The 27,902-nt window shown below is 35.2% G+C and overlaps 1 protein-coding gene across 1 annotated transcript; it reads right to left on the bottom strand.

The window, feature by feature from the left end:
* Nucleotides 1-48: 48 nt before the first annotated feature.
* On the bottom strand, nt 49-27,902 carry foxo (forkhead box, sub-group O). Its single transcript, XM_068299891.1, has 10 exons — nt 27,798-27,902; nt 26,302-26,747; nt 15,575-15,914; nt 15,294-15,508; nt 2,568-2,860; nt 1,867-2,094; nt 1,335-1,533; nt 1,084-1,270; nt 823-947; nt 49-757 (listed from the first exon to the last, which is right to left on the bottom strand). Exons 4-10 carry the CDS (start codon nt 15,354-15,356, stop codon nt 344-346), a joined length of 1,509 nt encoding a protein of 502 aa, XP_068155992.1. The 5' UTR covers nt 15,357-15,508; nt 15,575-15,914; nt 26,302-26,747; nt 27,798-27,902; the 3' UTR covers nt 49-343.

Below are 27,902 nucleotides of genomic sequence, written 5' to 3'. Positions count from 1 at the left end.
TGACACCAAATAGGCGTCTTTAGCAGAAGTAATTAACCATTTACTTACTTTGTAAACTGTTGTGGCGACCAGCTGCATCTGCGTCTGCTGCTGTTCGTTCTTCATGTTTGTCATATCATGTCAGCATGATCATTTTTTGTTGTCTCCCGGTTAACGTCTGCTTAAATCTTTACACTATTGTCCTTAGATTAGCGTTTAAAGCGTTCCATTGGCGATTAAATTAAAACAAACAAACAACCAATCAATCAATCGATCGATTAACACATATGCACACGAACAATAACAACCAAACGTCGACCGATTGACTATTGAGGTGTCTATCGTTCAAACGTTTGAAAGCCACCTAATGCACCCAGGATGGTGGCGATGTGACCACACTAGGCTGTGAGTACTGTACTCGAGCATTTAGATTTGCGCTTGCTGTTTGTGTGGCCAATTCTAGGCTATTGTTATTGTTATTGTTGTTATTGAGTAGCAACTGTTGCTGTTGTTGCTGCAACTGCTGCTGCTGTTGCTGCTGTTGTGCTTGTTGCTGTTGTTGATGTTGCTGCTGAAGCTGAGCCTGCAGCTGATTCAGCTGGGCACTGGCACTGAGACTACTGCTAGAGGTGGTCGTAGAGCAGCCAATATTGCTGCTGCTACTAATTGTTGTACTACTATTATTTATCAAATTCACAAGGGGAGCATTTGTGCTGACAGCGGCCAAAGGTATATTGATATCCAACAGGCCATCATAGCTCATTTCCTGTTGCAGCAACTGAAATGATAAACCAATTGAGATGAGTTTTATTTACATATATGTATGTATGTGTACAGTTTTACCTCTTCCATATTGCATTCCAAGTTTTCAACGGGAAAATTTTCCAAATTAAATTCGTCAATTGGTTGCGCCTCATTGTTAAGCACCTCCAGACATTGTCCTATCAAAGTAGAGGCGCAGTTATTATCTAAGCAAATGGGAATTTAGTAAACGAGGAAAAACAAGAAGATAAGTAGATAGATAGACAGAGATGGATAGTTAGATATATAGACAGAGAATGAGAATGAGAACTGATCGCCTGTTGATCTATTAAACTAAATTACCTTCCAAGTTGGAGCCCAATTGCTGTTGTTGTTGCTGCTGCTGCCGTTGCTGTTGGACGAGCAATGATCCATTGTCGCCGCTGCCATCGATTACCACATTGCTGTAGGTGTTAAGTGAGTCCGATGAGGGCTCGCTATTTGGATACGCAGGCGACATTGTGGTGGTGACTGAGTTTGGCGAGAGTCCCTAATTTATTGGAAAATTAAAATGTGAAAACATAAATTTAAAGAGTCAAGTGACTTTCACTTACATCTCGCGCATTATGCAGGCAACTACAGTTTAGAGAACGATGAATCAGACACTGGGGTTGTGGTTGCAAGGATCCATATCCTCCTGGTGGGCCACCATTCAATGTGTAGGCCTGTTGCGGTTGCTGCTGCTGTTGTTGTTGTGGTGCCGGATAGGGTGGTGGTGGTGGTTGAGTGGGTAAACCCGAAGCAGCACTGAACCTACTCCAGCCGTATGATCGTTGGGTTGGCAAAAATGAGAATAAGAAAACATTGACTTTATAGACCTGTTATCTGCCATTAAATCGAATCAAAGCACAAACAACGATCTCACACATGCAAAGCATTTTCCGATCAGAACATGCAATCAACTGAGAGGATAGTATACAACAATATGAAAATAGCAAACAAAAGACGGACAAAGAAAGGTCAAAGTGAGAAATAGAAAGAGAGACAGGGAGATAGCCAGAAGAAGAATGGTTAAAGAATGTATTTTTTGTTTTGTTTTTGGGACAGTTTTGAGGGAATAAGACACAACAAAATCAAAAAACTGACCCTTGTTGCTGCAACATATCGGGATGCAATTTCAGCTCATCCGCTATGGAACCAGCCAGCTGATCGAGTACCTGCGACTGAGCCTGCGTCAATGTTGTATTCTGATAGTCAACCGAAAAACCCCATTCGGGCTCGAGATCCAGGGCACGTATGGGACTGAGACGTCCGCAGGAACTGGCATTGGATGAGGCGCGCTGACGAAAGTCGGGCGACAATTGAAACCCGCCGCTTAATAGAAAAAAAAATAAATAAAATAAATCAAAACAAAAACAATAAGTATAAGACATAAATAAAATCATAAAAAATTAGAAATACAAAAATTAAATCTTCTAAACGTAAAACTATTTTGACTTTGCAAATGTTTTAAGAAAATAATAAGCAGGTTTTTTTTTAAATATTCTACAAATTACAGGAGAAGCTAAAGCGCAAAAGTGCTAAATACTACATGCTTTATATTAACTTGAATATAATATAAATAGGTTAATAAAATAAACTAGTTGTTAATTATACTTAAGTCGAGTAACTTTTGGCGTTTTCCATGCTTAAATTATAGTTTGATTTATTTAAATTCATTTGTTTTGCAAAGCCTTTTCTACTATTCAACAACACAGGCCAACAAAGTTTTTTTTAATATTTCCTTAGCCTGTGCTTACTAACTAACTGTTATCATGTGTGTTTAAAAGTCTAAATTAAATAGTTACCTGTGTAATGGACTCTCTGGGAAATGATCCAAGCCCTCGCTGACACTGCTACTGGGCGATGGTGTTGCATCGTTTAGGCCAACAACTCCACCCTGTCTTAGAGCCTCGACGCGTTTTTTGGCCCGACCTCGACGCTTCTCGTATCTGGATGTTTCCATGGAGGCAGCACGGCGACGCACAGATTTCCCAGGCTTGGCCTCGGGATTTAGCATCCACCAGGATGATTTGCCAGTGCCCTCATTCTGGACACGCATGAAACGATTGTGCAGCGACAGATTGTGACGTATGGAATTCTGGAATAGAATATGAGAGACAAAAAAATGTTAAATTTAAGAAATTAAAGCTATCTTTTCTTTTTATTTTGCAAAATGTGCAAATCAAGAGAGGTTTTTTTGTTTTTTGATTTTGTAACGTAACGAACTCGTGCTGCTGATGTAACAATTTCTAAGCAATTGCCAAGGAGCAGCACTCTCCTTGGAAAAAATTCTTATGCAGCGTTTCCTGTGCGTTTCGACGTTTTTCGCCATTCAATTGTCTGTCAACAATTTTATGGGTTACAGAACTCGCTACCCACACTTTTCATTCTAAAGGGAGCACATGAAGTCTAATTGGAAGATGTCTGTATATCGCTCTGTTGTCTGTCTGTCGGTCTGTCTGTTGTCGCTGTTTAAGCTGTCAATTCATATTTTATAACAATAGTCATAAATAAACGCGTAAGCAACGTAATGACAGCAAATCGACAAGCCATTCTATTTTCCCTTTTTCCCCATATTCCTCCATTCTCCCACTTAGGTGAAAACCAACAATTACAAAAAATACATACAATCAAACACGTTTAGCTAGGATTTGTCATCAGGAATTTTGTGAGAGAAAAAAAAAACACGAAGCAAGTAAAACGTTGGCAGCCAAACTAAATGGAGCATTACAAACTAAACTAACTGTAAAAGCAAACTTGTCACAGATTCCACCTACAACAAAAATCTGATTCTACTACTAACTCGTTCCATCCCCCGCGTTTTGTGTGACGCGTCGCGACTGGAGGCGGCACATTGGCGCCATTTATCACCGTTGCCGGGACGCATGTGTGGGTGGCCAGGAGGGTTAGCAGATCCTTTCGGTTAGTCGCCCGCCTGACGACGACGACGACGACTAAACCTGTTCACAGACAGGAGAGCAGCAGACATGGCAGACTTCCTAATTTTACTTCTTTTCTATTTTTTTCTTTCTTTTTTTTGGGTGTCTGTCAGTCGAAAAGTTTTGCTTGGCGTCAGTCGTGGCAATGCTGCTCGTTTCTGTTGCGTCGTCCTGCGGTAGAATCCTGTAATGACAATTTGGCTGCCATCTACATTCTATGTTCACCCCCTTCGCATAAAGTTATCATTTTTATTTAAATGTTTAAGTGCTGGTTTACTTAGCTCTAGTTTTTTTTTTTCCCCCAATAGAGAAACATTATGCAAATACGTGGAAGGATGTTAAATTATCTTCACTACAATAAAGTGGAAATTTTCCTTGATACACAAATTGAGATATAGATGATGAGAAAGGAAAATGGATTGCTAGGATTCAATTTGCTTCAATGGATATTGCTTTTGACCACAGTCCAAATGAAGGGAAACTTTAATGACTTTTAATTAAATCCGTAAGAACTTAAAAATCTTAAGGCTTTGCCTTTTATTAAATGGTTTTAGGCGAGGAATATTTAATAGAATAAAATTTAATCATCTTGAGATAACAGCTCCTTAAAGAAATACAGAGAGAATCTTGTTCTTTTCACAGTCAGACTTAAGAATCTTGTTCAAGGCCATAAAATTTGTACCCGAAATGCAAACAAATGGCATTCATAATTTATAGCCACACACTTCATTGAATATTCATAAACTTAAATCTGGCAAAAAGACGCACACACGCACAGAGAGCCAAATTCAATTCATCTAACTAATTGGGCCTATTAAATCGCAAGATACAGAAAATGTTTGCAGACTCAATGACTGCGACGACAAGCACGACCACATACTAGGCCGGCCCAGCAAGGATCTGAGAGTAAGATGGGGGAAACCCCCCAGGCAACGCAAAAAAAAGTTGCCAAGGCAGTGCATTATGTACTCTGTCTCTATATGTATGTATAGAATGTACATATGTAGGTCATCCCTCCCGCTACTTCATCACCCTCAAGAAAATATGAAAAGAAATCGCAAGAAAAAATAATTCAAGGGAAATACGCAAACTATGTGGGCTTCTCATTGCAACAAATGAGCAAAAACCTACAAAAAGAAATGTAATATATGTAAAAGTATACCAACACCCACTCACACACACATACACACGCGCTTACACACAATAGTCACCAAGGATATGAATGTCCTTTTTCTCTACAATTAATGTGCAGCGAGCGTAAATTACCAAGAAGCAAATAATTTTGGTTGCCACGACAAAAACTGACCCAGTTCATGTGAAGGAATCACAACTGAAGTTAGTTCCTTTTAAATACCCTCAACGTGTAGGGCATATGGGCGAAAACAACGAAGCAATATATATACTCTTGATCTGGATAGATTGGCCTTGTAATGTTTTTTCATAGTGTATTTCATAGTCTTTGCTTTTCTTGAACATTTCTTTTCTATGCCAATTACAATTATTAGAGCACAAGTTTTATTTATTACTCAATGAACAGCAGGAGCAGCAGCAGCAGCAGCATCACTAAAGAAATAGAGGGATGTCCTGTATGTCCTGATTCATTTATTCTTTATAATTTATACGAAAAGAACGGCACTAAAATATATTAAATGCCCCACATCCCTCTTCTCCTTTCCCCCTTAGACATCATATTCATAAGAATTCTGCTTGTCTGGCATTTGACATCGAGCACAGGGGCAAGGGGGTTGATGGTTCATTGCATGGTTGGTAGCAACTTTATCAGCAATTTGCCCTGATTTGCTCTCTTTTTTTTTCACCCAGAGAAAGATAGAGACAGAGAGAGAAAGTGATAGAACGAGACTGAAGCTGATGATATGAGCCGTCATCTCATATCAAATATGCATATTTCATTGGGCCATTTGAGCGGCTTATGAAGCGCATGCAAAAGGCACAAGAATCTCAATGACGACATGTGTCTTTAAGTGGGTAGCACTTGAATTGAAGAGCTTCCATTTGTCTAAAGGACGAAAGTTCTCTTATTGGTATCGTATGTACCCCAAAAATCTCTAGCAAATATCTCAACTGTAGCTTCGTTTTAGTATCTTACTCTTGTAATCAGTCAGAAAACTTCAAATACTTAGTCAAGGGGTTAAGTTACTAAATATGGAGGAACGAATAGATAGAAGAATAAATAGACAGATGGATGAATGAATAGATTTATAGATAGAAACGTTGATAAAAACGTTTTTAAAACATTAAAGCAGACCTTCTTATTTGATTAGTATTCCGGTTATTTAACAACTTATTCATTTAAGTTATATAACAAAAAATGTGTTATCTTTTAGAATTATTTATTAGACAAGTTAATTTGTTTAAACAGCTTTAGACAAGGAGTGACAGACAATTAGTCAATTTTTGGTAGCATCTCAAATGGGAAAGATATTTAGGTTTCATTTTCAATATTTTGCAAGGTTCCGTTTGAAATCCTTTTTTAATCTACATTAAACTCTAATTATAATGCAAAAATTAAGCTATTCTTATAAATCTTTGCAAAATCTCTGAAATCTAAATGTTTCTATGGCTATACGTTTTGCTTTTTGCATTATATTGGAATACAATGTATTCTTTATTCTATATATTTTTTAAGTCTGCCAAACATAAAAGGTTCATTCAATACACAAACAAATAAAGCAACTCTCTTTCTTTGAATACAGCTCAAAAATAGCAAATGTTTTGCCGCTTAAATGCCAGTTAGACGCAGATCTATATCAAATACAAAATGCTGGACACAAACACATACACCAAAAGAAAAAAAAGAGATATACTATAATAAAGAAATCGCGCTGAAATGCTAAACAGCTGCAACGATTCTCACACACAAATCAAGTGAACTCCGAGTACTGAACCTGAATGTACAATATAGACACACACACACACTTGTAGTAGAGGGGTGAGGAAAAAAAGAAAAGATTATTCGCATTTAGATGTGAAATTGAGATATAAATTTTTGAAACGACACTGCAAAGTTGGGAGCCCATAACAGGTTGGCCTGGCCTGGCCTGGACTGCCCTGGCACCGCACAACAACTCGTCCGCCCTCGCTGCTAATTGCTGTCGTGCTCGGCAGTTAAAATTTAATGTTCCACCACAACTCCCAGTCCCCAGTCCAGTTGGTCTGGTTTCAATTTCATTGTTGAATTCAAACCAAACCAAAGCAAGCAAGAACTTTAGACCACAGAGAAAAATTCAACTGACCAATTTGTAAACAATTAGCAGTGAGATTCCCCTCCAACCAAAAAGACTAAACAAATCCATGAGAGAGAGAGATACATTTGTCGATATGAAACTTCTGGGATGACCGGGCCATTAAATAATGGCATGTCTATGTTTACACAAGTCTAATTAAATGTTTAAACAAACGATTACTTTTTGGTCTGTTTTTTTCTTCATTTCATATTAAGAATTTCTGTTTATGAATGAAATTTAAAATTGAACTCTTGTCTGGGAAAATGTTTCGAGAATGCATTGCAAATTCAAATTTTCTCATCGGTTTTCAATAATTAGGCTCCGACACGCGCCACTGATAGGTTAAGATGATGACGATATCGAATGGCTTATCAACAAAATGGAAAAGTTTGGGTTACTCTTCGATTGCTGGCGCGTGTGTTTGAAAAGGTTTGTTTCATTTGTGATCGATGTTTGATTAATACGATGGAACACTCCATAGATTAGATAGGAAATGACCTAGATCAAGCAAATATTAATAGTTTATACTCTATTAATGCCAGCAAATTAAGTTTGATGACATCAAAATCTAAGGAATATACCAATTTTAAATTTCGAAATTCAATATCAAAACAGCAACTCTTTAATTTAAAATCAATATTTAATCAATTTAGTCTATCAAAGAGCAATTTAAGACAAGAAAAACTTGAACTTAACTTTGACAAACTTGCAAACATAAAAAATGAATGGCTAAAGCCCTGAAGACTATGGCGAAAAATGGGCCCAACCAAAATGCGATACACACACACACACAACTTGCAGATACATTTACAAATAGAGATACAGATACATTTATATTGACTATTCCCCTACTATTTGCCATTCTTTCCTTTTTGTTAGCTCTTCAAGGGAAAGAAACTTTCTAGATATGCGAACATAAAACGCGAGGGGTTAGGATTATCATGGCAATGATGATGTGATGATATGATATGAAATTGCTAAACTTTTCTTCTTCGGTTTCGTTAGCTTGGCCAAAAACTTTCGATATATATGTAACTATTAGAGAGGGGGTAAATGCAGAAGACCACGCAAATATGTAGGTTTTTGGCGACAAAACCAACAGAATGCTAGCGATTAATCGTGGGGACAAGCTGGCGCCTGCCAAAACCTTATTGCAACGGAAACGGAAGTCGCGAAAAGTAAAAGAAAAAATTATTCACTGAACAAAATGATGAAAAAAATTTCACCTGAAGTCAACTTTAAGAACCACAAACCGAAACCAAAGAAGGCAATCAGCAGAAATAGAAGAAAATTGAATGAACGAAAGAAAGAAAAACATTTCCAGCAATTGCATTTGCCAGCCACACACTCCATGGTCATCAAATGATGTGCAATTTTCTCTATGTGTGTGTGTGTGTGTGTTTGTGTTTGTGTGGAGGACATTGCCCCAAAATGTATGCAATAGCATATGAACAGAGCCAAGTTCATAAATGTCTGTCTGTCTGTCAATATGTGTCTGACTGTTTGTTGCTTAGTTTGTCAGATATTGCCCTTACTTATCGGGTTTATGGAGCTGATGACATTCATTAAGTACAAGTTCTGGAATTTATAAGTAAATCCCCTACGACCTAGAACTCTTCCCTTCATAGCTGGCGGCTAGTATCTACTGGTTGATTGATTATGTGGCAACATTTTTTGGGCAGACATGGCTTAAAGTTAGCCTTGAGAACAAATTAAATAACAATTTCGCAAGCTTTAACTAACCAGCATTCCCCTTGACCGCCAAGCATATACAATTTGCACCAAACTTAATTTATGAGTCGCTGTCGCAGTCTCCGTCCCCGTCACCGTCCCCTTCCCCTTCCCCGTCCCCATCCTGTTCTTCGTGGTCGTAATCGCTGTAGTTTTCCCTTCCCCATTTGTCTTCCAGGCCATCTCAACAATCCTCCCCTCTTAACCAGTCTTTTGGGCCATTAAACTGGACATGAATGGGTCTCACTCAAATGATAAACGTTTCCCAAAAGGAAGTAGTCAAACAAATTTATAGAGCTGAAGTTGTCTTCATTTCAGTGTATGTTTGGCACGCCCCGGCAAACAGGTTTGAGGCCAATTCGCTATGCATTTTTATTAGCGTTATTACATTTAGTTAGCATTCTTAACTGAAAAGCGTGTCAAGGTTGAGTTCCATTCAGTTTTGTTGTAAAAGTATTTTAAAAGTAAAACAACAAAAAATGCTGAAAGAAATTCCATAAAACTTCCCAAGCACTTGGTTAAAAAGTCAACAGTCTTCTCTCCATTTTATGGCGCCTTCTTATGATGATTATTGCACATTTATTGTTATTCGCCTTAGACTTGGTCCGCTTTCAATGCGGCAACGGGTAGCATTTTATGACCACATGAGATAATTTCTCAATAAATTTTTTAATTTTTTCTCTATTCCTTTTTCTTTTTTTTCACTTGGGGCTATTAAAAACCAGTTTGATTTGCGCTGCTTTGTTTGTTTGCATTATTTATATATATTTCATATAACGAAACAAAAAGTTCATTAAATGGCAAACTTTAATATTTATGCATTTGTTCTATATGTGATACTTTTATTTTATTTGTATTTTATTCACCCGCTTTTTTAGAACATCAGAAACACTTAAAAGTTTCCGAAAAAGAAAGCAATAATCGAATATATTTGTCTAAAATATATATATCCAAATCATAAATGGTAATATCATTCTAAATCACAAAGATATTAAGTGTTTGCTCAACCGCTTACACTGTGCAACAGAATTTATGACTGATATATGAATTTGAGATGAACTTTTTTAGATTTTTAGAGCATTTTCTTTTCAATCAGACACTCCTTAAGCCACACTAGCAAGGCCTTCTATCTAGTAGACTAGAATCTATTATAATCTATATAAATATGCAATAAAATAATGTCTTAGGTCACAAATTAGTATGTCTATCGGTATTCTTTATTAACATCATCATCAAAATGATTTAGTCATGGAATTGCCTTTGCGTTTATCTCATAATCTACCTAATCTATCTATCTAATATTAGTCCAATGGGTTTGATCTTACCTATTCCAATCTTAACTGGTTATGATCTACACTTTATTTCAACCAACTATTTTTAAACCAAATAAATGCTATTAATAGCCCGAAAACTCTTGAAAGAAGTTGGCAACTATTTCCAGCTATGATTTAGTCAAATAAAAACTATTAACAACACTTAAAATAAGCACTTAAAGTTGTTGGCTATGTAGTAAAAAAGAAAAACGTTCTCTTTAAATTGATTATCTTGTAGATCATAATGTTGGAAACATAACAAATTTATATGAATTTTAATTGCGCACATGTACTACAATAAAAATTACCCACTAATTTGACTAAATTAATATAAAAAGCTTTAAAATTCCTCATTTTAGGTATTGTAGGACTCTTGATAAATAGTTATAATATTGAAGTTAAATTTAGCTAAAATCTTAAGCAAAGTTAAACGTTTAAGCTATTTCGGTTGCAATTTCAGTCTCAAAATTCTACAAAGTTCTTCAAATTCGAAAAAAAAAACACATCATTTTCTATTGCCAAGACCGGCTAAAAAGAATAATTTTTCAATTTCTTGTGCTGATTTATGCATTTGCATTTTAAGTTCTTCGTCAGACAATTGCATCTGTAAGTAGATATTTTATGATGCAGTTTAAGTTGTTTTGTCTAGATCATTTACAATGTTAGACGAAACATAAACTCAAAATGTATGCATGCAACAATATATATTTATATATAGATATATGTACATACATACTATAAATTTGTTGTTCATTTACGCTGAAACATTTAACCAGACGCACAGCAGACATGCCATGATGTTGGTGTTAATTGGTGCAAACAAATGCGAGCATTTTGTATCGTAAAAATGCCAATGCATAGAGTATAAAGGAATGTATTTTTACTGCATGTAGTGAGTGGCGCAACTAATGCAACTAACCTCGCACAATGCAAAAATCAGTGCAAAGTTTCAAAAAATGCGACGCAATTACTTACCCTACACACATTGTGTGTGTAAATTCTAGGCTACGTGTCTCTGAAGCAAAACAAATTATGCCAGAGAGGGCATAAAATTCCTAAGGTTGCAATATTTGAGGATCTTTCGGAAATGTTTCAGGAAACATTTGGAATTTTTGTCAGTAACATATGGAAAGATTATTCATATAAATTCTTCAAAAACCTTAATAAATGTTATCGGAGGAATCTTTTGTCCTGTTACTTGAGAATTACTCAACTATGTTTAATTTTAGACTGCGTTTTACGCTTTGAGTCTTATCAGTTATCATATTTATCTATTTTCTACTCCTCTTCATTTTTTAGAACTACATAATTTACCAACTAAAATAAATCAAAATTGTAGTACGCTTAAGTAAATAAATGTATGTATCAATATTATGTGTTAAAATGAATTTGAAGGACAATTGTTCTTTGCTTTGGCCCACTCTCATGAAACAGGTGTCACATTGTTCACGATTCTAATGATTTCTTAGGAATTTGTCGAACAACACACACAACAAACAGTCAATTTGTCGAAAAGAGAGGCACGACACCGTTGGCTTCCGTGTCGCCATTGCCATTGATAAGTGAAAAGTGGGCGTGTACCTCGATGCTGAGCCAAACGCCAAATGCACAACCTACTACGCAGTTGCCGGTTATAATAGAGTAACAATAGCAAACCGCTCTAAATGAAAGTTGCATGCCCAGATAGAATAAATATAAACAACACTATATGTATCTTGCCACGGTCTGGTGAGAGAACGAGACGAGATTTGTAGTTATTTGTGGGCGAGAGAGGTTTTTGGTGGGAGGCGTTTGGAGCAAGGTTAATGTTTTATTTATAAATAAATATTATGTGTATATAGACGAAGCTGATGAGAGCAATATCGCCAAGTCCTACAACTAAGAGTGCTGCTGATCTCTATCTTAGAGTGAGATTTTACTCTCATCGACAGCAGAGTGTCTCTCTCAATGTAAGTTTATATGAAATTTAAACTGATAAGTGTGTATCAATGGGCTTAGAAGATATATAAAGTTTACATTAATTACAATTCAAAAGAAAAAATTGTTTTTGTTGAATTTTTTTTTAAGAATAGTTGTTGCTTATTGTTGTTAATGAGTGCATTTTGCTGTAAACAAAACAAAATGCGCCGCAAAATAACCAACAAACCAACTCTGCGTATACTTAATGTGCGTTTAACTAGCGTGCAAAACAAATTTGATAATCTAACAGAGAGAGTGAGAGAGAGAGAGTGGGTGCAAGAAATAAAATAAAGAGGTATACAAACGACCTAAATAGAAAAAGAGAAATAAGGGAGAGATAGAGAGAGAGAGAGTGAAAGCTTGAAAGAATGAGAAAAAACGGCAGCACTGCAAATGCACCTTATAGTATATTTGTATAAAGAATTTGATTAAGACGTAGTTTAACAGGCCAAAGGAGGGAAATAAGGGAATACTTCCAAGTGTCAAATTGATTGCACAATTGCATTTGTTAAATGGTATTAATGAATGGCATTATTTACCCATAACACACAAATGTGGAAAGCACTCAACAGCGAATATTCGCTTTATTACATATTAATCGAATTGTAGTCTTTATTCCGACATTTGAAGGACATTGTTATCCATCCATGCACAAATGGTCTATGAGGTAATCTATATTCCCCCAGCAGATATACTATAAATATGTCAGTCGCAATGCACTCGGGTGCAAATCGATAAAGCACAATTGAATCGTACACCATGTGAGTATTCCTACAAGTACTTTTGGGAATTCTAAAAAATGATAAGAATTTTTCAGGAATAGACAATTCAAAAAGCAAATGCCGCAAGTATTTTTAAGCAATTTATCAACTTATTTTAAAGAAAAACTTGGTTAGATAAAGATTTCCAAGAATTCTCAATATAAAACTTGCTTAAGGAGACTTTTTAATTGACAACTAACAATAAGATAAACTAATTAAGTAAAACCATGTCTATCACATCTTGTATTAATTGAGAGTCGTGTGAATTGCTTAAATTTGTTTCTCTTCTCTATTATTTTTGGTTCATATTCAAATCAAAATAATGAATGAACATCCGATTCAAGGGTTTTGCGTCATGCTTATTACGTTGTTTTTTGTTTAACCGTTCATAGCGTTTGTTATTGTTTAGCGCATTGATAAAAGAGGATTGTATATATGTATATATTTTCAAATAGTATACATTCGAAGCATATATGTATGAATCCCCTTGAAAGAATGCGCTGAGTTGGCTTATTTATGGAGCGGGTGATACCCGAAACTTTCGCGTAGACAGCGCGCTTCCAATGAACCCCAAAAATACGCTTGCTCCATGGAGCTCTGTTTGATATTTTCATTATTTTTATTAATATTTGATGATTGTGTATTTATTTGTTTGTATTTTTCGCGGAAGTAGTCGAGTATTGTAGTATTAGTAGTAGTAGGTACTTGTCGATTACGCAGGCAAAAACAAAAAAAAAACCAAATGATATGATAAAGAAGTTGCGACGGCAATATCGTTGATGATGTTATTATTATACCATATCGTAGTTCTTGGTCGTTCCCAGGAAAAAAAAAGCGCCAAAGTTGCATATTTGTGAGCTTACACGGTGTTTGTTTCTATATAGTATAGTAAGGGGAACAAAAGTACGCAGTTAGCATAAAACACACGTCCCCAACACCCTTGGAAGTGTGTGAGAATGGTTTGGGAATAAACAAACCGATTGGATTTGGCGGTGGGGGACAAAGCAAAGCCATTCACATGCCGGCTATTTTTAGTGATGCAGTTTTCCGGTTATTCGCATTCCTTTATAAATTCTGTTGCCAGGAATCTACTGCCAGGTCTTGTCTTGTCATCAATATGTGTGGAGGGCTAATTTATGCAACACGTTGCTAGCTTGTGAGACAGTTGCTTCCTTTCCACATCTACCTTACATATTTCTTCCTTTTTATTTCAATCTCAAGGCGCTTCTTGCCCACTCTCTCTCTCTCTCTCTCTCTCTGCCTGTCTCTTTACTCCAACACCTTCTAGTGGCGTTTCCTCATCAAAAACCTAAAGAAACTCAAATGACATTTGTGGAATTTAAAATGTTCTTCTCTCTGTGTCTGTGTGTGTGTTTTTTCTCCTTGTGCCGCCTTCCATTTCCAACTGCATTTGAAAGGCTTCTTTTCATCGGTCTCGTGGCCATGCTGTCTTCATCAGCACCACCAACATAAACGGCAGCAGCAGATACCAATACGACAACAATTTGGCCATTGAACCTGTGCCAAGTTTTTCTTTTTGCTCAACAACTTATTTCTGTGTATCATTTTTTTTTCTCCTTTTCTTTTCACTTATTTTTTTAAATTTTTGATTTTTTTTTTGGTTTTTAATTGGCAGCGACCCGCAACGTGTTAAAATATTTTTTGGCTCAACATTTTGTGGTTTTTAGTGATATCGTACAGCAGTAATTTGTGTGAAAACCTGTGTAATTTATGATGCCACAAAAAACTATATTCTAAAGTCCACATACATATATGTATATAATGATATTGGGACATCTTTAGGACGTTTCAATTTGAGCAGAAATCTAAATGAAATGGAACTTTATTTGCTCCAAGTAATATTGAAAAGTCAATGAACCTAAATTTGGAGATTATGTTAAAGAAAAAGAACAGAATTATGTTATCTTTAAAGAAATTTGGAGTCAGTGACATCCTTTCCGAACAAAGTCAGAGGAATTCTTTTTATACTTTTATCGTTTGGAAAGAGTATAAAAAAGTCACTCAATACATTTCAGTCTAAACGTAAATATGATTTATTTTTCCTAAAATAAAATAAATATGACTGATCCGATTGACCCATTCCGGCAATGTTGAGTAAGAGACAAAAGGCAATCCGAAACCGGTCTCTGAATATGAATGAAAATGAAGTATGACATATTAAGTACATGCGTAGTAGTTATGTAGTTATATTCATATATCTATATATCTGAGTGTGTGTGTGTATTGACATGGAATAATTTGCAATGATAAACAAGTAATATATATGGAGCAATGCAAATAGCAACAATAAGAATGGCTACAACTGAAACTTCTAAATACTTTAATTATCAAACAGAAAAACCAACAACACGAGGAGTCATTATCGGGCACTTGTCACTTTGGAAATTGACCATAAACTTGACCATTTAAGTAGCATTTACTCGATACCCGATTCAAAAACTGATCAAGAGAAAACGTCTATATAAAAAACTAAAGAGCAGAAGATCAATAATAACAAGTCAAGAAGAGAATATTCTTGTGCTTTTACTTGAAGATTCTACATCAATTTAAAAGCTCACTCACCTTCCAGCCGGCACTGCTATTCGAATCACCTTTATCCTTAAAATATGGCACATTCTGAACCATCCACTCGTAGATCTGACTAAGCGTTAAACGCTTATCGGTGGCAGAGCCAATGGCATGCGTTATGAGATCCGCATAGGATAGATTACCCCATGCATTGCGACGCGCTGAATTTTTCTTTGCTGCATTTGCACTCTGTATAGTCTGTTGTGAATCTATAAAGAAAAAGACACATCAAGGAAATTAACAGGGACTCAATTGAATTGATTGATCGTATTTACCTCCTGCTGCCAATTGCTGATTGCTGGCTTTTGTGCTATCCAATTCGTCGGCAGGCTCAGTAAAAGGCTCTGGATGCGGACATGGCCATGTATTGGATCTGGCACGAGTCTGTGGCTCAAAGCCAACATCTCCTGGCAGGTCACCCACACCCCCCACTTACACCACCCAGCTGATCCATTGTTAGGACATTGTCTGTTGTGTGGGTCAGCGAGGGCCAATCCTGGGCAAACCCGTCCATAATGGTACAAAATTGATTGTGGAGTTGCAGCTTTGCAGCTTTCGCTTTTCAGCCCAATAGCAACAGGATCGCAAACTTTATTCAAATTCTTCAGTGTCAGCCTGTAAGGGAGAAACAGTTAGATATTTATGAGACCTTGAGTTAGAATAATTGCATAATATTATCACTAATGAGCCTGAAATGTTTTCGCTTGGCAAATTCAGTTTATAACTTGATCATTTGTACGAGCATTGCATGGAAATCACTTCCAAATCAATCAGTTTAAAACGCAATATTGCTCATTGTTAAATCAGCGACAATGACACTGAATTTAAGTGGACAGATGAATGCCTAATGCATAATACAAATGCAAATTTTCAGGCAAGGGAACTTCAACAAAAATTAATAGACAAAATCCAATATATTTCCAGAATTTCAGGACAAGTCTATCATAATTTGTGGTTTTTTTTCTCTTCTCTTTCTGTTTGTAAATAATATTGAAAATACTTCATTTTAAGGCTATCAGCTGAACAAAAGAAAGTAGTGTCTATATGTTTGTTTCAGTTATCAGCTAAAGACGAAATCAGAGAGTCTATATGTAGCAAGACGAAAGACCCTGGCGATAATGTGGGTTATGATCTCCCTGCTCACACAATTTTTGTTTCTGTTTTTTTTTTTTCTTTGCTCTAATTTAAGCTTCTAATTGTAAATTAAAGTAATTTCAAGTGTACTAAATTGTACATAAACTTGATTTCAGAAAAGAAAAAGGCAAACAAAAGCCTAAGAAATGCAATAATAAGTTAAGAGTCCAAATTGATAATACAAAATTCAGGTAATCAAAACAAAAATGAAAATAAAATAATTATCAATAAATGTATAATTGTGTATATACATACATATATTATACATAGATAATATTTATTATATTTGTTTGAATATGTAAAGGTATGAAAGTCTATTGACTCGCTTCTGTCTACACTGGAATACTGATAAGTTATTGAAGCTTAACGAACATCGAACCAACTTTTGCTCCGATTTCCATACCCTAGAAGAGGATCACATATTGATATAGACTTGTTTATAGTAATAAACAATTTTGGAAACAAAAATAATTGACATAAGGGTAAGTCTGATCGCTCCTTCTCTTCAGGATCTAGGCCTTTTACAGGGTATACAAATATGTTCCACTTAATATAGAGATTTTTTGTCGTCTGCTGGGAATTATCTTATCATTAAAAAAAAAAAAGTTCAAGTCTCTTGCAAAGAGAGGGGAAGCTCTTTAGATTATGATAACAGAATCCACACAAAAGAGAAAGTCCAAACTCTCTCTCTGTAGTTCGCATGTTCTTAATCTCTCCACTAATATGTATTCTCACTCTCTCTCTCTCTTTCTTTCGCTGTCTCTCTCGTGAGCACTGTAAACAAAATATAAAAATGTGTGCGTAGTGCGTAACTTAATTAAAAATTCAAAAAGAGCAAGTGAGAGAGAATTGATGATAAACAAGAGTGGGAGAAAGAGATGCAAAAGTTCAACGAAAGAAGTTCTCACCTATAAAATAAAATATGCCTCAATGTAGATGTGTGTGTGTGAGTGTGTGTAGATCGCTGGCACAGTATATTTTATTGAGCTTTTCTTTTGTACATTTTTTAGCGGCTTTTGCCGACAAACATATTAATATGTATGTGTGTATGTATGTGTATGTAGGTGGAATGAAAGGCCACGAAAAAGAAATACCTTGAGACCAAAACTAAAGAACACGGAAGTCTACAGATGTAAGACACATACAAACACACAGACACACACACACTCAAGAATGTAGATGTATCTTCGGACTGAGTACCTACCTGTGGCCAATATATACCGCCAACAGGGAAAGAATCTCATCATCACATCGTATGATTCTTAGAATTCAAGTTTCATAATATAAAACCTTCTCCTCCCATATTAAACCATATTCTGACCAGTTTGAATAGAGATTAGACCAAATGTGGCATCGGCTTTGTTTATACCCTATTATAGATCTTTCTTGCTGCATCATTTGGCACGTGAAATGTGGGAATCTTTGCCCCTCAAAGTAGGCAGTAAACAGTTGCGAATATCCTGTGGATAAAATATCATCCCCAACTACTTTACATGTAAAGTATTATAAATTTATTGAAACTTTTAAGTAGTTATTGAGGAAAGAAGTTACCAACATTTGACTCTCGATCCGACTATATAATTTTTACTTTTGCTTAGTTATTTGTTTAGTATAGAGAATATAAATATTGAGTATCCGTTTAGGAACTTTTAGTTGCATTAGTTTATATCTGATTGCTGAATCAGCAAATCTACAACATAAAGTCTACTTTTCATTGCGTCTATATTGTAGATCTTTTGCTATGTTTACAGGGTAAAAATGTATATAAATTATCACGCTTTCTTTGACTACCTTTAGACTTGGGCCATAAAAAATAAAAGCGTTCTCACTCACACACACACACATCATATTTAAATAATGAAATTATTTAGATAACGTAGTTTGCGCTGTGTTTCTCCTGTCATTACATAATATCTACAAAAAGAGAGAAACAAAAACATTTTATTACCACAAATAATGGCAAAATTTAATAACTAAAACAGCAAAAAAAAAAAACCCCAAACTGACCTAAGCCACTAGCAACAACAAAAACTAAACAAAATAGTCATCCATATATTATTAACTTAATTTCTAGAGTCTAGAGTGCCTTATTCTAAAAATATCAAGTGAAGAAATCTATTTATTTTAAATTATTATTAATTTTGAAAACAGATAATATGTCATTTTAAAAGACATGTAGGCTTTATTTATGTATACTTTATTTATAAGTAATATGTGGCTAAGAAAATAAGGCTAGAACCTTAAGTTTTGAATGCTCATTCAAGTATTTGCCCTTTAAACAATTTCTAATAGTTCTACTAGAATATATTATAAATTTACTTCATTTTGTATAATTGCTCTCTGTACTTTCCCTTAATTTCATGGTTATTCGAGAATCATACTAAAGAAAAAAAGGGTATTGACAATTCGTTACAGTTGCAAATTAGGTAATACTCTATGGTTTAAGTGTTTGTTTGGCGGCTGCCACCAAACTATATTTAGCAGCTTTCGTAAATTAAACATTAACAATTTGCCTTATGCATTTCGCACCTAAAAATAGTCTATACACATAAATTTCAACTTTTATGTGAAAGACACAATTGCGTCGCACACAATTGAAAGGAAGTGAATAATATGCATTTCAAATAATATATGTATATATAAAAGGAAAATAATAATCACGCACGTCATAGACAAGTTAACTGGGCTTTGATGGATAGATTGAAATCGGCTGATTGCCTTTGATTTTGATTTTGATGAGCTCGGAGCTACGTCACACACAAACCGCTTAGCGAATTTAATTGCCAATATAAAAGACAAGACATGAGATGTTTTTTGAGAGACAGAGAGAGAGAAAGCGAGAGAGATTATTATAAAATTATTTTTATTTTTATTACATCAGATTATGCAGATTTAATATTGATAATAAAAATGACGCATATGTAGTTCTTGATTCTGTTTTTGTGTAGGTGTTTTTGCTTTGATCGCAATAATAGGTCTAAAGATCAGACGATCTAAATGTTGTTCGATTATGTTAATAAGTTAACAGAAATTTGTTTATTGTTTGTTTGTTTGTTTATGGCAAAATAAACTTCTATCTGGTGACTAATATATTCTCTAGAGTTGAGTCCTAACTAACATTAAGAAGGAAATTGAAGATTTTTAGATGTAGAAAACGACTTTTCTAAAATAATATCTGAAATGAAACTAAACTACTATAAATGGTGCCCAAAGGTTTATTTTATATTCTTACAAATTTACTAATTAAAAGTTTAGTTAATTTGTCTGTGGGGTTTTCTAAAAAGAGTTACTTAACCTGACCTTTATATCCAAATATATATTATTCTAGTCATTCAAACGGTCTGTATTTAGTATATATCCCATTCCATTTATTAGAGTATAACAATGATATCACAATATGCCATAATATGAATGATGGGCACCCCAAAAATCTTGGAAATTTTCTTAATAAATACTTATACGAAAAATCAAACTCTTCCCTCTAATTTAGTGTATTCTACTTATTGTTAGTGTCAGGTAGTTTTCCAAAATAATTCTTCTAAAATTTTGTGTTTGCGGGGGCGTGTTATCTAGTACATATTCTAATTTTATATATTACACAATTTGCGAATAAGGAAATATGCCTACGTATATGTTTTTTAGAGAGCAATTTTCAATGTCATGAACAACGAAAACGAAAGACGCCCCAAAAGACATGAGCTCATTAGCAAAAAGTGTCAGGTTTGAGATACTTTTTTTTGTCGTAGGTAGTATATTAAATTCCGATATTTGTTGAGGGGGGTGTGGCACTGACGTACAAAGTGGGGCAACAAGTTGTAGGGAGCAAAGCCAAAATAAATCTGAAAAACAAAACAAAATGTGAAAAAAAAAACACAGCAAACACAAATCTCATAGAATAATAAAAAGCCGAATACACATACAGACCTACATATGTATGTATGTACATTCTTATATAGACAGACGTATGTATGTACATATAATAAAAGAGAGCAAAAAATATAAAACAAAAAAAAAAGTGAAAACAGAAAATGATGAAGAAAGGAAAACAAAGCGAGCAAAACAAAAATAACCAACACTTGTTACATAACTCTCTTTAATAGTTCTTTGCTCTTTTGTTGCTCCCGCCGCCATTCTTATATATTTATATACATACATACATACATATATGTATATGTATTATATGAGTGAGTGGTTGCCTCAACATTTTCATTTCATTTTCGATTATTCAGATGTGTGTATGTGTGTGCTAATGTGTGTGGGTTTTGGGTGGGGGGCATTGAATTGAATTATCAGCTATGTACCCAAATAGTTCGGTTGACTTTGAACAGCTGGGCCAGTCAGCCAACCAACGATGACCCTGGGGATCAAATGATAAGAACGAAAAAAGAAGAAACAAAAAGAGAGAGAGAGACTACTTTAGGGTGAAGCTTATCAGCAGCAGCAGCAGCATAAAATTAGAGGATCACTAAACCCTAAAAAGAAAAAAAAAAAACACATCTCAAAGCTCTCTACCTACCCCAGATGCTTAACTCTCTCAAAAACCATGTGATTTTATTTACCTATGCATGAGACGAGTTTGCTGCTTTTTTTGTTGCCTTTTAGTATGGGCCGCCAGGTTCAGCAACGTGGAAGTAAAAGAGATCATACTACCAACTGAGCCCATATAACCCGTCAAACAGGATTGTTAAGCAAAGTAAGTCAATGTGGAGAGTGAGTAGAAGGAGAAGGCCTCCAAAGAAATGAAAGAAGAAAAAAAAAAAAGAGACTGAACAAAAATCTGACAAACTGACAGCTGGTCGGTCGGTCCGGTCCGGTCTGGCCTGGTCAGGTCTGGCATATATGTATACATACATTGTATGTATGTAGGTATGTATATATCTTCAAGAGCTCATGACGGTGACGATGACTACAGACTTTGAAATCAGCACCTCGCGACCCCAACATGCCATTCCGTTGATATTGATGATGATGAAGATGATGATGATGATGAAGCTTGTTGGCTCTTTATGATGATCATGACTATGACGAGGCCTTAAATCGATCACTTGTGCAGTGCCATGTCATTCCCCCTCCCCTTAATGCCGGTCGACCTTTGCTCATAATTCTCTTTTAATTCTTTTTAGCCCAGAGAAAGAATTCTTCTTGTTGTTTTCTTAAGCAAGTTTATAATAATAGAGAAATTAGCCAAAGTTAAGTGTTTAATTACTATTTAATTAGGCAGCGGATGAAACTAAAGAAGAACTATTAGAGGAGCGACTAACTTATCGACAATGTGTGTCCCAGATATACTCCTTTGTGAGTTGAATGAGACTGATTGTGCGATAAACAAACGATCCTTAAAAAATCAATCATCCCTATTGTAAGTACAATTGGAATTTCAATTTCTTTGACTGTAAAACGTAAAACCAAAATTAAAATGTGTTCCGATAAAGTTCCTGCCCCTTTCTAATACTTTGGCGAAGCTATAATAGAAGGTAATTCCATGAAGGATACGTGATAGTTACAGAGAAAGTATATAACCAACTAATACACAAACTACCACTAATAGTTTAGGTCTTCTAAGTATTCCAGTCCTTAAAACCCTGTGTTTAAGCAGGATAGTCTTGGCTTGCTAAGAGATAGGCACTTGTGATTAACTGGTCTTATTTAGAGAACTTTTTTGCCACTTATTTTAAATGATAATCACTTCTTTTTGTAGACCATTCAAGGATAAAAATGTTTGTGTATGTTATACAGTGTAAATTAACTTTAGTTTTTGTGTTCACTTTTATCCACTTGCTTGCCTTTATGGTACGGTACATATAGTTAACAATGAGATAACAATAACCAAAGTGCATATACATATATGTATATATGTATATTTTTACAAGCATTTGTATGTAATATATTGTGTGTTTATGGTATACGGATATGCACTCAGAGCAAATGGCCTTTAACTGTTGCCATGTGTGGTTATGATTGGTTGTGGTTGGCCGGTTGGTTCATATTCATATCTTTCGGTGATGGTGTTGTTGCTGGTTTGTCATAATTGTCTGGGCCCCAAGCTTATCGGCAACGCCAACGCTAGCCACAACAAAAAAAAACCTTGCCCAACAAATTCTACTCTATGTGCATAATTTTAGTTACAGATTTTGGCAGATCCAGGATGTAATCCTGCCCCTTTAAGTATGCAAAAGACAGAATTCCATCTGCGTTGATTCTTTTTTATTCACTAATTTGTATCGTTTGGCCATTTGCTACTTTGCATGATTATGTCATAAGTTTTCATTAGATGGACGCCATAGATCTGTTCCTCCACTGGTTTTTTCTACGCTGTTAATATTTAATAATTTATTAAGTCAATTATCGCGGAAGCCTCGTTGCATTAAAACAAAAAAAAGCTTATTGAAAGTGCAGTTAGTTGACTGGGTCTTACACGTGCATTTTAATGGCGAGAGAAACACGCGCTAGGCAAAAACCCGGAGGCGCGCCCGCCACAAAGATCAAAGCAAAGAGAACAAATTGTTGCTTAAATGCAAATGCATAAAGAGCAATTGAAAGAATTGCATATATACACATAGTATACATATATATATCCAAAGAAAATCACATATTTCTATAATTGTTTGATATCAGTGTTTGATTGATTGATTTTTAGTGACTTTCAAGATGCAAATATACAATATTAATCATAGGAATCTTTCAGACCACAAAAATTTCCACCTTTTGATTTAGTTAATTAACACCAAAAAAATAAAATAAAAACAAAAATCATATTTACCTCAAACAAATGCTCTTTTTTAAGCCTTTTCTTCACAATTCCTTATCATTTGGCACGTTCCAGAATTGTGGCCAACAAACACTCAAGATATAAAAAACGAAGCCCACACACACCCAAAAAAAAACATTGTGAGATAAGTTTACAGTCTTATCTTGATGCCGCCGCCCCCGTAAAGAGGAATATTTGACGCCCCAAATGGAAGAGAGAACCTGTGAGTGACCAATCGACCCAGTTAATAGAAAATTTATACCTAATCACATTTCAATGTCAATTTTTTTGATGTCCAACAAATATAAGTGGACAAAATTTGAATGTACATAACTCAAATTAATATCAAGCTAAAATAGATATTAGTATTATTTATATTATATGTATGTAGATATTTTATTATACTAAACAGAGAGATGTGTGCGCCTGAATAAATATTGTTGGCCTTCATGGACGACTACGAAAAATCGACAATATATAAAAAGCACACGGACAGACAGACTGACGGACGGACGGACAGACTCGCATACACTCAAAACAAAAGAGCAAACTAAATGACACGCGCTTTGGCGCTATCAGTGCCTCCGTGTTCTATTTATAGGCGTCCATTATCAGCTATGTTCTAATTAAGATCTTTCAGTACTCTCAAATAAAAAAATACATGTACATATAAACTCACTAATCATCTACAGTTAAACGTTTATACTTTAGTTCCAACTAGTTCCAGGCTAAACGGTTCCCCGAGCAAAGATAGATAGCAAAACTTTAAAAAGCACATTTTGATTCTAATGGCCTAAATTTTTAGACATTTCGTGATCGGCCTAAAGAGACACCTTTCTTAACATCAAGTCTTCAATCGAATTGTCATTATACCATACACCCATAGGGTGAAATGGTATATTAAAGTCGCCAAAATGTATGTAACAGGCAGAAGGAAGCTTCTCCGACCCTATAAAGTATATATATTCTTGATCAGGATCAACAGCCGAGTCGATCTAGCCATGTCCGTCTGTCCGTCCGTCCGTCCGTCCGTCCGTCCGTCCGTCCGTCCGTCCGTCCGTCCGTCCGTCCGTCCGTCCGTCCGTCCGTATGAACACGCAGATCTCGGAGACTATAAGAGCTAGAGCCACCAAATTTGGTATGTATACTCGTGTAGTATGCACATGTTCAGAGTAATTTGGAATTTCGGCCACGCCCCCTTACGCCCCCAGGAATCACATAAAACTGTTTTTCTTAAAAAGTATGACAGCTAGAGACATCAAATTTAGTTTGTATACCCGATTAGTTAGTGCGCAGAAATTAACTGTTCAAACTTTTTGCCACGCCCCCTTACGCCCCCAGGAATCACACAAAACTGTTTTTCTCAAAAAGTATAATAGCTAGAGACATCAAATTTGGTTTATATGCTCGTTTAGTTAGCGCGCAGAAACTAATTGTTTAAACTTTTTGCCACGCCCCCTTCCGCCCCCGGAATTTACATAAAAGTGATTTCCTTCAAAACTATGATAGCTACCGACATCAAATTTAGTATGTAGACTAGCTTAATAGACGCGCAGATATTGGCTATTTAAACATTTTGCCACGCCCACTTCCGCCCCCGCAAATTAAACAAAACTGATTTTATCAAAAACTAACAAAGCTAAATTCACCAAATTTAGTATGTATACTGGCATAGTATGCGCGGAGAATTTAGATATTTTCACATTTTGCCACGCCCACTTCCGCCTCCATAATTTAGAAAAAAACGATTTCCTCCTTTAGTTTTTTGACTATCGCATTTAAATTTGGCAGACTAATTTATCTTATCTATTTCTACCAAACTACCAAATTTTATTGAAATCGGACTAGAAACATGTAAAATATGCGTATGAACGTATTTTACTACGCGGTCCACAAGGCCAGAATTGGACGTTGGCTAGTAGCGGCGCTAGAGTGCTCGTGTGTTTGTAGAGTGAGCGAGATAGCACATAGTATAAGACATGTAAAAACAATTTAATAGACATACATTTGGTCTTCGAAATAAGAAATATTTGTTTCACCAGGTGTATGGTATACCCAAGTCGACGAGTCGACTTACTTGCTTCATTTTAGATTAATGTTAATAGACTTTCATTTCAGAAATAAACGAGACTAATGCTTTTTGCTTTACTAGTGACTATTTTTAATTAGAGAGAACCAAGCTCAAAAAGTATTTGGTTTGTTAACTTAATTTGTTGGCTTGTTTTCTATACTTTCAATTAGAAAATTCTCTAATACTGAATACTTTTATTGGTCTTCTCAAAGTAATTGAATTCAATTAAAGATTTAAGCATAAAACTGACTTACGAAATAAGTAACTTCCAGTAACCATGTTTAAAGTTTAATAACCGTGTTTAATGCTTAATACCTGTTTTTAAAATTGACGTCAAGACGGTTATTATTTTCGTAACAGGTGTAATTAATAGACTTTTTCTCTGCATTACTGTTTTTGATAGAATAAGTAAAGTCAATTACATTAAGATCTCATCTTAAATCTTTACTGCTGATAACCAAAAAGTATTTGCAAATGCTTGTCGAAAGAATCTTAAAGATCAATTCACTAGAAATTTGACTAGAAATGGTAAAATTTACTCAGCTTTAGGATCTAGGATTTAAGTTAACCAATTTTAAACCATTTCTATACACACACATACATACATACATATGGGTGTAGGCATCATACTATCTCTTAAAATCTTGGAATCTAATAGATAACAGGTGTTAGATGCAAAAAACAAAGTTTGCCATGGATTAACCTCGTTGGATGCAAAGTTTAGGAAACATAATAATGATAAATTCTTCACATTTATCATGAGAATTCATAAATAATCCCAGATTATGCCTTCTAGAGTTTATTTAATATAAAATTAAAGCATTTTCCTTGTTTTAAAACTTCTTGCCACCATATTGCTTCAATGTGATATAGAATTGTGATCTGTAGCTATAGTTTATGCATGATCACTGGCATTATAATCGCACTAAAAAGCGATAAATACTAAGTACACATGGAACTGTTTGCATGTAAATATAATACACCTGTTATACATATGCTTAAATCTATTTATAAGGTAATACTGATATGAATTTTAGTTTCGTATTTACCCGCCAAAAAGTCCAAATTGAAAATTGTTCAGCAACTGTTAATACGTCGGTCGGTCGGTTGGTTGGTTGGTCGCTTTGCTTTTGTTGACAATTTGTATTTGTTGTTATTTCACTTGAATTTGTTGTACTTTTTATGGTTGACTCTTATTTTTATATGGGGTATTATGCGATTTTCTTTTGTTGCTTTGAGCAAAACTTGTGCTGGTTTTTTTTTTTTTTTTTTTTGTAAACTTTTTTTGTTGTTTATTTATTATTTTTTTTTGTAGATTTAACTCTATTTAGGCTCGGAGGGGCATAATTTTTTGCTCACATACACACGCACAGTTACAGAGGAGGGGGATGGGAGGGTTACAGCATAATATTTGTTATTGTTTTTGTGGGCGGTAGTATTTTGTTGTTGTTGTTTTCCCTTTTTTCTCTCTGTTATTCTGTTGCTATTGCTTAAGCTATATAGACAAATTTGTAAATTAGAATTATATATATTTAACAATAATAATTATAAACACAAAAAGCAAACATATAAACACAATAAAATAACCAAAGAGCACTCGCGCGTACACAATCAAGAAGAAGAGTGATAGACAAAAAGAGAGAGGAAGAGGACAAAGTAGTAGAATGAGAGCTTATGATAGAAGAGAGGGCCACTTAAACAGATAGAAAGAGAGACACACATTGATAGAGGGTAAGGAGGAGATCCGCAGAGAGAGAAAGAGAGAGGGGGAGAGTGAGAGCTTCGCGATCACGTCACGTCATCAATTCATGCCAATTGGAGGCGCACACACCAAAAAAACTTAATTGGAATTCGTATGAGAATTCAATGAAAGCTGCGTACATTCATATGTATGAATGTATGTGTGTGTGTGGTGTGTGTATACGTACATATATACATATGTATTTATTTATTTATTTATAAAAATTTGTTTAAAGTTCAAACGAATACAATTTTAATATAAACACGTTTCAGTTTTTTACTCCAATTTACATTTACAGTGTACGCGCGTCTTTCCATAGCTGTGTGTGTGTGTGAGTGGGAAATTTTTCAATACATTTACAAAACCACAAACAACGTGACTACAACGAAGATCACACACAGACACACACACACGCTATATACGTAGTTGGCAAAGTTGGGGAGTTTAACTTGATTCTTTGGGGGTAGTTTTGAATATTGTTTTCTAATTCTAAGGAATGGATTTCAAAGTGTGTACAAAATAGGCAAAGTTGTTGTTTTGACGGATTTTGTTTTTATTGTTTTGTTTTTATTTGTAGTATTATTAAATTTCTGCGTTCTTTTGGTGTGTTTCTTTTACGCGTTATTTTTCCTTGTAGTTTGTTTTGGCATTTTCTTTATCATTCCTTTTTTTATGCACATTTCTTTCACATTTTTGTTTCACTTTTCTCTTATTCTAGTTGACGAAAGAGGCGGTATAAAGAGACAAACGAAAGCATGATCGAGCTTAATGGGGGGCGGGGGCGAAGGGTGAACGATGAACGACCTCGTGGCTTTTGACCGCAAACGCTTAAGCACGGACTTCGTGTAACTGTTTTCTAGTTGGAGGCGAACTGACAACTGATTCGCTCGACCAAACTGAGTATTCGCC

The sequence above is a fragment of the Drosophila tropicalis genome, unplaced genomic scaffold (assembly GCF_018151085.1).
Source record: "Drosophila tropicalis isolate 14030-0801.00 unplaced genomic scaffold, ASM1815108v1 contig_878, whole genome shotgun sequence".
NCBI lineage: Eukaryota > Metazoa > Arthropoda > Insecta > Diptera > Drosophilidae > Drosophila > Drosophila tropicalis.
Note: the sequence above shows the minus strand (reverse complement) of the source record. Positions and strands in the feature narration are given on the sequence as shown.